General features: G+C 45.1%; 1 protein-coding gene across 5 annotated transcripts in view; it reads right to left on the minus strand.

Moving 5' to 3' along the window:
* LOC146075941 (uncharacterized) overlaps positions 1–13419 on the minus strand; it is a 188970-nt gene that overhangs the window by 80531 nt on the left and 95020 nt on the right. For 2 of the 5 annotated variants that reach the window (XM_083185641.1, XM_083185640.1), the window contains exon 3: positions 699–9261. The exons of 1 other annotated variant lie outside the window; for it this stretch is intronic. In XM_083185641.1, the coding sequence (XP_083041767.1) occupies positions 7792–9090 (1299 nt within the window). In that variant the 5' untranslated portion in view covers positions 9091–9261 and the 3' untranslated portion in view covers positions 699–7791. Of the gene's footprint in view, positions 1–698; positions 9262–11770; positions 11854–13419 lie in introns of those variants that run through there. 2 more of the 5 variants (XM_083185642.1, XR_014473674.1) reach the window with 2 other exon arrangements.

The following is a 13419-nucleotide window of genomic DNA, read 5'->3' on the forward strand; positions in this document are numbered from 1 at the left end:
GATTTTTAATTAACCTCTGTTACTGTGATCATAGCTTTCTCATGCACCCTAGATAAGCTCATTTACCTGAAACCTGTGACAGCTGCCCCTTTAATACTAATTCAGGTGCTGTGTTTAAGATTGTCTCACCTTTAAAAGCCATAAGGTACTTGGCAGTTGAGCTTTAACCCAAGACAAAAACACATGTTCATTTTAGCTATGATGTGTAAGCAGTTGCCAGGTTCCTAAGAAAACCAGTTGTTAGTGTAGGACTTGCAGTGAAATGGGGTCCCTTGGCGATGGGCTGCAAGCTTAAATGCATTGATCAATTCATGAACTAAAACCCCATTATTTATTTATTTAATTATTTGAATGTTAAGGTGAGTTAGTTTGTTGTAGTGAGTGCTGGGCCCCCTGTGTTTGTATTTACTAGAGTGTGTGGTCACAGGCCACCGCACCCCACCCTGGGAAGTGGGTGCTGTTTGCACCCCATTCGTAGGAATGGCGAGTGTGTTGGTACTTCTGTGTGTATATATATATATATATATATATATATATATATATATATATATATATATATATATATATATATATATATATATATATATATAGAGAGAGAGAGAGACAGAGGATAGAATATATATATATATATATATATATATATATATATATATATATATATAGAGAGAGAGAGAGAGAGAGAGACAGAGGATAGATCCGGCACTTCAGGTCTTAAGTTGAGCCAAGGTGAGGTTGAAGCGCCCCGGTGCCAGCAATAGGGACCTTGCAGCCCCTGGTATATATATAGAGCAATGACAAAGGGCACTCAGGGTCTTTTTAGCGGTGAAAACAAGAGACTGTTTATTCAGTCATGAAAACGTCCGTCTACGTTTCGGGGTCTCCCCCTTCGTCAGGACAGGTAAGCGGTAAGGTGAACAGTGGTAAAATACAACACATTAAATAAGCTCAGTCACTTACCCCCTCCTGCAGCTTGCGCTCTCTCACGTGGACCGCTGGGCATACTTCCGGGTGTGGCCGCGCCGTGATGACGTCACCGTGATTGACAGTGTCATCCCTCCGGCGCGTCAGAGCGGGGCTGGCCTGCAGTCACGTGGGGCGGGCTGTGGGAGGTGGACAAGAAACGACATTATACAGACATGGTGACAGTGTAATCAAAACAGGAGATGCATACATCAAAAATGTGTCAGTACAGTGTGAAAGTATCCGGGGCACAGCACCTAGGAAAAAAGCATGCAAACACATTAGTGCAAATATAAACCAACGATCAAACAACAACAAGTGGGGAGGTGCTGACATCTAGTGGGCAAAAACAAGAAATGCATAGAATGAAAAAATAAAATAATAAAGGAAATTTTTTTAAAAAACCAAAAGGTTGAGCTAAACTGATGTAGTGTAGCTATACTTCATGTCTGTGGCATGAGTGTAGGTTGTGCTCACAGCACTAACTGCTGGGTATAACGCTGCTGTCCGAAGAACGCCTGAAAGGGGGCAATGATGTCCCTGGGGGCTATGCAAAGAGCATCTGCCCAAGTAGCTCAAAATATATGAATGAACTACATGGTCGAGTACATAATGAAGTGACCCTGAGCAGGGTACCTTCTGTCAGGAAAGGCTGTATGGAAAATGCCAAGGGTAACAAAGAGAAGTCATCTAATGTTTTAGAGAAAATTGTGGAGCCCCAAGGACTCATTGAGACCCTTGGGTGCCAGTGTGTCTAATTTAAAGATCCACTGTGACTCCAATTGTAACAGTTTTTTGGATCTGTCGCCCCTACGGATTGATGCAGGAATGTGATCCACAATTCTATAGCGAAGCATGGCCATGTTGTGTTTAGCCCGGGCAAAGTGCCGGGCCACCGGTTGTTCGCTCTTGCCCGTCGCAAGCGCCGCCCTAATGGCACTTCGGTGTTGTGCCATGCGTACCTTGAAGGTACAGTCGGTTTTGCCGACATAATTGAGCCCACACGGGCATTGAATAACATAAATGACGTGACTGGTTGTACATGTTAACGGCCATTTGATTTCAAATTTCTTTCCCGAAAATGGGTGAGCTATCTCTTTGCAGGTGACGAGGTAGCTGCATGTAGTGCAACCCACGCACCTGTAGCACCCTGTTCTCATGGGCCTGGTATTGCGGGACTGTACGTCAAAATTAGTAATTTCAGTTTTTATGAGCAAATCTCTCAAATTAGGGCCACGCTTGTAGCTGGGCATGAGCTTAGTATTCCGAAACATGGGAAGGTCTGGATCACTTTTAACAATGTCCCACCATTGTTTGGCTTTGCGGGACGTGATGAGGCTGGTGGAGCTATGCCCGCACACTATCCGATTACTATAGAAATAAACAAATACCCAGAGGGTTTAGGGTGCATAACACCCCTACTATAGGTCGGTACAGTGTGCCTTTTTGCAAAAGGTGGATATCCATTTTGAACAAGTGTTCTATGGATCTTATGCTTTTAGTAATAGAAGAATCCAAGAAAGAACACTCCATCACCCAGACTAAAATCACCTCCTTTGAAGCCGCCAATCTTGCCTCCTTGACAGCTGACCCATCCACGAAGTGGCTGAATAAGCTTACAGCCCAAGTTGAATCTTATAAAACAAAACTCTTACGGTTCAAAAAGGACAAATTAAAAAAAGTACAGCTAGACTACGAGCAACACGCGGTCTATCCGTGGTTGGGCAACACATCAAGAACATCCACCCGTGGCAGATTTGGAGGGCGCACTGGTTACCGGCAGCGCTTCCAACACTCCAGTACGTCTGGAAGTGACACCGTCACAGTTCGCAGAGGAGGTCCTACTACAAGCCGCGGTCCGAGCCCTTTAGGGGTCAACACCAGGGCCGGGGGCAAAACCGGCCCAAAAGACCTACAAGGCGAGGAGGCAAAAACCGCCGCAAAGTCCAGACGCAAGCCACCGAAGGGATCAAGGACATAATCTTTAATTTATCTTCCACACCGCTATCCACCGCAGAAATGCAAGTCCTCAGCCGAGGCTTATCCTTTGTTCCCTCTAGAGGCCCGGACAAGTTCCGGTGGACAGTGGACACTTACAGGTTCCACAGAACCCTGAAACTCAAAGAGTATTTTTCTAAAAATCCGGCTCAAGCAGCTGAAGAGACCTTACCCTTGGCGATAAAAAAATCTAGGCCCTAGGTCCAAATTCGACCCACAGTCGACTAATGCCTCCATCAAAACTTTTTCTCGCTTATTGGACTCTGCCATCCCCAACCCCCCTCCCCAGGTATTTCCTAACCTACCTGCAGCTGAGAGAACTGCTCTCAAGGAGCTTAGTCAGCGTACTGACATCATAATCCGCAGTGCGGATAAGGGGGGAGCGATAGTGGTCATGGATACCAGCTATTATAGAAATGATTGTTATCGTCTTCTTAATGACCCCAATACTTACGAAAAGCTTAAGGGAGATCCCACCGTCAAGTTCAAGCAGACCCTTGACACTTTACTGTCGACTGCTAAGAGCAACGGCATTATTTCCGACATAGTGCATAGAAAATTGACCACAGCCTTCCCTGTCATACCTCTTTTTTATAGCATTCCCAAGTTACACAAGGACGCACAGCGCCCCCTGGCAGACCCATCATCTCTGCCAGAGGGTCGCTGTGCGAACCTATAGCGGTGTACTTAGACACTTTTCTACAACCTTGTATTCAAAACATCCCGACGTACTTGCGTGACTCCACCACTCTCTTACAAAGATTTCTCAATCAAAACCCAGACATGACTGACATCTCTCTGGCGACTCTAGATGTCACTAGCCTTTACACCTATATCCCGCATGGTGCAGGGGTACAGGCAGTGGCCACTCTTATTCGTGACAATCCATTGTACCACGGACCTTCTGTCGACTTTTTCACTAAATTGTTAAGTCACACACTGTCACATAATTACTTCTTTTTCGATGGAGGCTACTATTTGCAAAGGACGGGGTGTGCGATGGGTTCCCCGGTAGCCCCGTCCTTTGCAAACGCCTACATGTGGCAGGTTGAGAGATCTTTATTTCTTGACAATCCCAGTGTTAATTCCTGTATGGACTTATATGTACGGTACATAGATGACCTCTTCATCTTGTGGAGGGGTCCTCTAGCCCCGCTTGTTGAATTGGTAGATACCCAGAACGGCTCTGCTCACCCCATCAAGCTCTCCCTTTCCACCAGTTGCAGTACCATCCCTTTTTTGGATTTATCCATATCCATCACTGATGGCCAACTTCATACGTCTCTGTTTGTAAAGCCCACAGACCGTAATACTCTATTGCGCCATGATAGTTTCCACCCCCGCAATACCGTTGAAAGTCTGCCCTACTCTCAATTTCTGAGAGTTTGCAGAATCACGGACACCATCAGTGAGACGGATAAACAACTCAACACCATGGTCAAAAAATTTGAGCACAGGGCAGAAGCGCTACATAGTGCAGTTAACCAAATAAAAAGTTTTTATTCTTTAAAACAATTTCGGTCACGTACCAAATCAGGCGGTATCAGAACCGCACAGTGTCAGCATTAAAACGCAGTATTCCACTGCTGTCGGAGCAGTTACAATCTCCGTCCGTCTCACTCGTTTAATGGACACTAGGCCCAGACAGTGCCAGACATGCCCCCACAGTGCCAGACGCATATATGCCCTCACAGTGCCAGACATGCCCCCACAAGGCCAGATTCGCCCCCACAGTGCCAGACACATATATGCCCCCACAGTGCCATACATATGTAACTGGTAATGCTAGCACCTTCCTGTGCCTTCCCTCAGCGTCCGCATGGATAAAAGAGCAGCTGCCTGCAGCTCCTTACCTCTTATCAGCACACGCAGATGCATTCTGACATCAGCAGAGGGACTGGAGGCGGCTGGATGTGCCTGTTCCTATCATCCCCCTTAGCTCCGCCCCCACCTTATTATTATGCATATTTTCAGGTTGACTGACAGGGTTGAGCAGAGCCTATATGTCAGTCAGCTTCCATGTGTGGTAGCGGCGGCTGGCGGTAAGACACTGACTACAGTGTGTACGGCTGGCAGGGATAGCCGTACACACTGTCTGCTTGGCACTGACTATGCCACTGATGAGAGGATGAATCAATGCTGAGAGGCAGACATTGAGTCACGCTGTCTGTCTCTCAGCAGAGTCCTTACTCTCATCAGTGGCAGCGCTGCATCTAGAGTGTGACTGTCTGTCAGGGACACACATGGGCGGGCTGCAGGGCGAAACTGGGCAGTCTGCGGAGGGTGGACGGAGCTCTAATATGGCTTAATGAAGCCTGAGCCATCCGCCTTCTGCACTCGCTGGACGCTGGGGGAAATATTCATGAAATTATGGTCAGGCATGGTGAGGCTGAACGGGGCGGAACTGAGTTCCGGCTTCAATTTGAACTGCCGGAACTCAGTTCTGCCCCGTTCTGGCCCACTTTAACCCCTGCTTCCGGTTCAGGGGAGAAGCCGAGAATGTCAACACACATTCTCGCTGCTGTCCCCGATGGGTGTGTACCGGCTACCGCCTGAAAGAACAGGACGGGTGTGCAGCAGCAGCACCCAACACAGCGCACCAGCTCGGTACCGGCATCAGCAGAACAGCTGTATATTACAGATCTCAGTACCGGCACCAGCAGAACAGCTGTATATTACACATCTCAGTACCGTCCCCAACAGAACAGCTGTATATTACAGATCTCAGTACCGGCACCAGCAGAACAGCTGTATATTACACATCTCAGTACCGTCACCAACAGAACAGCTGTATATTACAGAGCTCAGTACCGTCACCAGCAGAATAGCTGTATATTACAGAGCTCAGTACCAGCATCAGCAGAACAGCTGTATATTACAGAGCTCAGTACCGGCAGCAGCAGAATAGCTGTATATTACAGAGCTCAGTACCGGCATCAGCAGAACAGCTGTATATTACAAAGCTCAGTACCGGCATCAGCATTACAGCTGTATATTACAGAGCTCAGTACCGGCATCAGCAGAACAGCTGTATATTACAGAGCTCAGTACCAGCACCAACAGAACAGCTGTATATTACAGAGCTCAGTAAGAAGCATAAGCAGAACAGCTGTATATTACAGAGCCCAGTACCGGTAACAGCAGAACAGCTGTATATTACAGAGCTCAGTACCGGCACCAGCAGAATAGCTGTATATTACACAGCTCAGTACCGACAACAGCAGAACAGCTGTATATTAAAGAACTCAGTACCGACAACAGCAGAACAGCTGTATATTACAGAGCTCAGTACCGGGACCAGCAGAACAGCTGTATATTACAGAGCTCAGTACCGGCACCAGCAGAACAGCTGTATATTACAGAGCTCAGTACCAGCACCAGGAGAACAGCTCTATATTACAGAGCTCAGCACCGGCATCAGCAGAACAGCTGTATATTACAGAGCTCAGTTCCAGCACCAGCAGAACAGCTGTATATTACAGAGCTCAGTACCGGCACCAGCAGAACAGCTGTATATTACAGAGCTCAGTACCAGCACCAGGAGAACAGCTGTATATTACAGAGCTCAGCATCAGTATCAGCTGTACAGATGTATATTACAGAGCTCAGTACCGGCACTAGCAGAACAGCTGTATATTAAAGAACTTAGTACCGACAACAGCAGAACAGCTGTATATTACAGAGCTCAGTACCGGGACCAGCAGAACAGCTGTATATTACAGAGCTCAGTACCGGCACCAGCAGAACATCTGTATATTACAGATCTCAGTACCAGCACCAGGAGAACAGCTGTATATTACAGAGCTCAGCACCGGCATCAGCAGAACAGCTGTATATTACAGAGCTCAGTTCCAGCACCAGCAGAACAGCTGTATATTACAGAGCTCAGTACCGGTACCAGCAGAACAGCTGTATGTTACAGAGCTCAGTACCAGCACCAGGAGAACAGCTGTATATTACAGAGCTCAGCACCAGTATCAGCTGAACAGATGTATATTACAGAGCTCAGTACCGGCACTAGCAGAACAGCTGTATATTACAGAGCTGAGTACCGGCATCAGCAGAACAGCTGTATATTACAGAGCTCAGTGCCGGCATCAGCAGAACAGCTGTATATTACAGAGCTCAGTACCGGCATCAGCAGTACAGCTGTATATTACAAAGCTCAGTTCCGGCATCAGCAGAACAGCTGTATATTACAGAGCTCAGTACCGGCATCAGCAGAACAGCTGTATATTACAGAGCTCAGTACCGGCATCAGAAGAACATCTGTATATTACACAGCTCAGTACCGTCACCAGCAGAATAGCTGTATATTACAGAGCTCAGCACCGGAACCAGCAGAACAGCTGTATATTACAGAGCTCGGTACTGGCACCAGCAGTACAGCTGTATATTACAGAGCTCAGTAACGGCACCAGTAGAACAGCTGTATATTACAGAGCTCAGTAACGGCACCAGTAGAACAGCTGTATAATACAGAGCTCAGTACCGGCACCAGCGCAACAGCTGTATATTACAGAGCTCAGTACTGGCACTAGCAGAACCGCTGTTTATTACAGAGCCCAGTACCAGCAGCCCCTGTCTGTAGTTATACTGCAGCTCTAGCTCCTAAGAGAGAGACGTCCCAGGGAATAAGTGCCCCAAGTCCACTTGTCAGACCACTCCTGTCTTTATCTAGGCTGATTTTTAGAAAACACTTGAAGTAAAAACTGTATCCCTTGAATGCATATTCTGGTAATACATGTTCCTTTACTAATGAAACCTGCTGCATTCAGGCCCTCACAGTGACATCAGTGATCAGTATTGTCTTCCTAGTAACACTACCTGCATTCACAGCATTTTTATTTTCTCTCCTATGTGACTCCTCTGATGTATGGCAAGCTGTGACTTCCAGGAAAAACATTTGCTGCATTCAGAACATTTATATGGCTTCTCTCCTGTGTGACTCCTCTGATGTATAACAAGCTGTGACTTCCGGGAAAAACATTTGCTGCATTCAGTACATTTATATGGTTTCTCTCCTGTGTGACTCCTCTGATGTCGGACAAGAAGTGACTTCAGGGAAAAACATTTGCTGCATTCAGAGCATTTATATGGCTTCTCTCCCGTGTGACTCATCTGATGTAGGACAAGCTGGGACTTGCGGGAAAAACATTTGCTGCATTCAGAACATTTATATGGCTTCTCTCCTGTGTGTCTCCTCTGATGTAGGACAAGATGTGACTTCTGGGAAAAACTTTTGCGGCATTCAGAACATTTATATGGTTTCTCTCCCGTGTGACTCCTCTGATGTGGGACAAGATGTGACTTCTGGGAAAAAAATCTGCTGCATTCAGAACATTTATATGGTTTCTCTCCTGTGTGACTCCTCTGATGTATAACAAGCTGTGATTTATCAGAATAACATTTGCTGCATTCAGAACATTTATATGGCTTCTCTCCTGTGTGACTCCTCTGATGTATAACAAGCTGTGATTTATCAGAATAACATTTGCTGCATTCAGAACATTTATATGGCTTCTCTCCTGTGTGACTCCTCTGATGTTGGACAAGGTTTGACTTCTGGGAAAAACATTTGCTGCATTTAGAACATTTATATGGCTTCTCTCCTGTGTGACTCCTCTGATGTATGAGAAGCTGTGATTTATCAGAATAACATTTGCTGCATTCAGAACATTTATATGGCTTCTCTCCTGTGTGACTCCTCTGATGTATGAGAAGCTGTGATTTATCAGAATAACATTTGCTGCATTCAGAACATTTATATGGCTTCTCTCCTGTGTGACTCCTCTGATGTTGGACAAGATGTGACTTCTGGGAGAAACATTTGCTGCATTCAGAACATTTATATGGCTTCTCTCCTGTGTGACTCCTCTGATGTATGAGAAGCTGTGACTTAGTTGTAAAGCCTTTGTCACACTCAGAGCACACATGTGGTCTCTCTCCTGTGTGACTCCTCTGATGTCTTAGAAGCTGTGACTTAGTTGTAAAGCCTTTGTCACACTCAGAGCACACATGTGGTTTCTCTCCTGTGTGACTCCTCTGATGTCTGAGAAGATGTGATTTACATGTAAAGCCTTTGTCACACTCAGAGCACACATGTGGTTTCTCTCCTGTGTGACTCATCATGTATGAAGTGAGAAACAAATTAGTTGCTGAAGGTTTTGTCTATCCAGAAAATAAAATTGCTTTTGTTCCTCCTCTTGAGGTGTAAGGAGATATGATGTATTTAGTTGGCTTGATCAGAGAACAATGTCCCTTTCCACGTCGTCTTAGTTAGAATCCTGCTCCTTTTATGTCCTGTAAGAAAGTGAATATATAAAAGCATAATGGTTACTAGGATAACACTACTTATATTGTAGAAGATATATATATATATTTATACACAATAGCAAATAGTCACTGACCACATACATTTGTGTATAGATGTGTCCACACACACCCAGCCTCCTTGTCTGTTAAATTGCACTTCTAGTCCCGCCATGCCATAGTGGGACTGTAGCACTGAGCATCTTTTCCATTAAAATGCATCTTATTTGCAAACCAATGTGGAAAGGACGCACAAGCAGATTCTGCTAATTAAAATATGTGGAATGCCTACATTGTGTCTATAAAATAAATGCTACTTTAGTATTTTCCAGTTTTTCATATGAAGATACAGCACCGGTCACACACAGTATATAGGAATGCCACATATTTTAAATAAGCAGAAGTTGCATGTGTGTCCTATTCGCATCACTTTGTGAATAATATGCATTTAACAGGAAAAAGTCACACGAAAATACTTGGCGATTCTGTGTCACAGTGTACTCACATGTTATGTGTAACCCAACTTGTGGTGAATGTATGTGGACACATCTTTGTGTTGCCAAAGTAATGGGAGGCTATTTGCAGACACACATGTAGCACAAAGACCTTTACCCTCCTACAGTATACATGGTTTATAAATGTGTCTATAATTGTTGAATAATTGTTATCCTCTGACCTAAGCTGCACAGAACATACACTACTGACTATACATGGTCTATGCACTTGTGTGACAGAGTGTATGAGTGATTGTTTCAGTCTCAGATAAAGCCCTGATCCACTCAAACAGTGACAACATTAGTGTAATATAAAGCTATTACCTAGATACCCCTTTAGTGTTCATTCTAGCACCCGCTATCTTTGAAAACCCATGCAGTTCCTGTTCCCTGCCTGGGGTGTCACTGTCTGCTGTGGTGTTTCTAGCACAGGTCTGGTTTGCATATCAGTTCTGATATACAGACCACACTGTGCTAGAAGCACTACAGCAAACAGCGGCACCCCAGGCAGGGAAAAGGAACTGCATGGGTTTTCAAAAATAGCGGGTGCTAGCATGAACACTACCCCTTTATATACACTAACCTGCTGCATAGAGTAATATGTAAGATACTATCAGAATCAGCTTTATTGGCCAGGTATACTTGCGTATACTAGGAATTTGTTTTCGGTTTGCTGTGCAGCAGCCAGGTGGATAACAAGTAAACAGCGTACAGTATAAACAATATAAACAGGTGGGGGAACATGTACAGTCATATAGAAAGTTTTTCCGAGGGGACACTGTGTTAGATTATGTGCAAAGGGTTATGGCGCAACTAGACAGTGAGGAGTTCATGAGTTCATGAGTGTCAACAGTTGAACCGCTTGAGGAAAGAAACTTTTTAGGCTTCTGGTGGACCTGGAGGGAATAGCCCTGTAGCGTCTGCCTGATGGCAGCAGGTTAAACAAGCCATGGCCAGGATGTAGTTGGTCCTTGACTATCTTCGTTGCCTGCTTTTTTGCTCTGGACAGGTACAAGTCCTGGACAGAGGGAAGGTCTGTCCCGATTATCTTTTCTGCAGTTCTGACTACCTTTTGGAGTCTGCATTTGCCTCTCTCGCTGGTGGAGCCATACCAGACCAGTATTAAGGAGCAAAGTACAGACTCCACAAGTGCAGAGTAGAAGAGGAGCAGAAGCTTCTGTGGGATGTTGAACTTTCTCAGTTGCCTAAGGAAGAATATGCTCTGCTGCGCTTTTCTAACAATAGTATCAGTGTTGGGCCCCCATTTAAGGTCCCAGGAGATTGTGGTTCCTAGGAACTTGAAGGAGTCCACTAGCGACACCACACTGTCAGCAATTTTTAGTGGAGGAACACCAACAGCCTTCTTCCTAAAGTCCACTACCATCTCAACAGTTTTGAGTGGGTGCTGATGGACCATACTTGGGAGGTGAATTCCCCCGCTTTCACAACTTGCTTTCTATCATTCCGAAAGTCCACAATCCAAGAACACGTAGCTTCAGGGACTCCTAGGCGGAGTAGTTTGGGGTGGAGGATGTTGGGGATGAATGTGTTGAAAGTCGAGCTGAAGTCGACAAACAGGACCCTTGCATAGGTACCAGGCATGTCCAGGTGCTGCAGAATGTAGTGCAGGCCCAGGTTGACTGCGTCCTCAACGCATCGATTAGATCAGTAGGCAAACTGGAGGGGGTCTAGCTGGTGGTCAGTCACATCTTTCAGGTGGTTCAGTACCAGCCGCTCGAATGTTTTCATGATCACAGACGTCAGAGCTATCGGCCGGTAGTCATTCAGATTTGTAATAGTTGATTTCTTGGGGACTGGAACAATAGTGGAGCTTTTGAGGCAGGAGGGAACCTTGCGTAGCTCCAGTGATTTGTTGAAGATCCTGGTGAATATGGGGGCAAGTTGACCCGCGCATACTTTCAGGGCAGATGATGACAACCCGTCAGGACCTGGCGCTTTCCTTGGTTTGGCCCTCTTGAACATCTCCTCCACCTCTACTTGGGTGACCTGGAGTGACTGGAGTTGGCTGTCGACATTTGGGGGAGCACAGAGGGTATGGTTTGGTTCACAGTGGGCTACTTTTTCAAACCTGCAATAGAAGTTGTTCAGCTCATCAGCTAGGTCTTGGTACATGGCGGTGGCTTTGGGTGTTTTCTTGCAGCTGGTTATAGATTGCATTCCTTTCCACACAGATACAGGGTCATTAGTGGATAGGTAATTTGTCAGCTTGTCAGAGAACCACTTTTTTGCTAGCCTGATTTCTTTTGTTAGGGAGTTCCTGGCTCGGTTGTGTTATGGTCTGTCACCGTTGCTGTAGGCCTCCTCTTTGGCTCGGCGGAGTTGTCTGAGCTGGGCGTTGTACCAGGGCTTGTTGTTGTTGAAGATGCGGTAGGTCAGTAGCTTATGTAGGATGTGATGATGTATGATGGAGCTATTACCTAGATACCCCTTTATATACACTAACCTGATGCACAGAGTAATATGTAAGATACTATGATGGAGCTGTCACCTAGATATACCTTTATATACACTAACCTGCTGCACAGAGTAATATGTAAGATACTATGATGGAGCGGTCACCTAGATACCCCGTTATATAAACTAACCTGATGCACAGAGTAATATGTAAGATACTATGATGGAGCTGTCACCTAGATACCCCTTTATATACACTAACCTGCTGCACAGATGTAATATGTAATCTACTATGATGGAGCTGTCACCTAGATACAGTATCCCTTTATATACACTAACCTGATGCACAGAGTAATATGTAAGATACTATGATGGATCTGTCACCTAGACCCCTTTATATACACTAACCTGATGCACAGAGTAATATGTAAGATACTATGATGGAGCCGTCACCTAGATACCCCTTTATATACACTAACCTGCTGCACAGAGTAATATGTAAGATACTATGATGGAGATGTCACCTAGATACCCCGTTATATACACTAACCTGATGCACAGAGTAATATGTAAGATACTATGATGGATCTGTCACCTAGATACCCCTTTATATACACTAACCTGCTGCACACAGTATTATGTAAGATACTATGATGGAGCGGTCACCTAGACACCCCTTTATATACACTAACCTGCTGCACAGAGTAATATGTAAGATACTATGATGGAGCCGACACCTAGATTCCCCCTTTATATACACTAACCTGATGCACAGAGTAATATGTAAGATACTATGATGGAGCGGTCTCCTAAATACCCCTTTATATACACTAACCTGATGCACAGAGTAATATGTAAGATACTATGATGAAGCTGTCACCTAGATACCCCTTTATATACACTAACCTGCTGCACAGAGTAATATGTAAGATACTATAATGTAGCTGTCACCTAGATACCCCTTTATATACACTAACCTGATGCACACAGTAATATGTAAGATACTATGATGGAGCTCTCACCTAGATACCCCTTTATATACACTAATCTACTGCACACAGTAATATGTAAGATACTATGATGGAGCTGACACCTAGATATCCCTTTATATACACTAACCTGCTGCACAGAGTAATATGTAAGATACTATGATGGAGCGGTCACCTAGATACCCCTTTATATACACTAACCTGATGCACAGAGTAATATGTAAGATACTATGATGGAGCTGTCACCTAGA

This window comes from Crinia signifera, chromosome 4 (genome assembly GCF_055691185.1).
Source record: "Crinia signifera chromosome 4, ASM5569118v1, whole genome shotgun sequence".
In the NCBI taxonomy this organism is placed as follows: domain Eukaryota; kingdom Metazoa; phylum Chordata; class Amphibia; order Anura; family Myobatrachidae; genus Crinia; species Crinia signifera.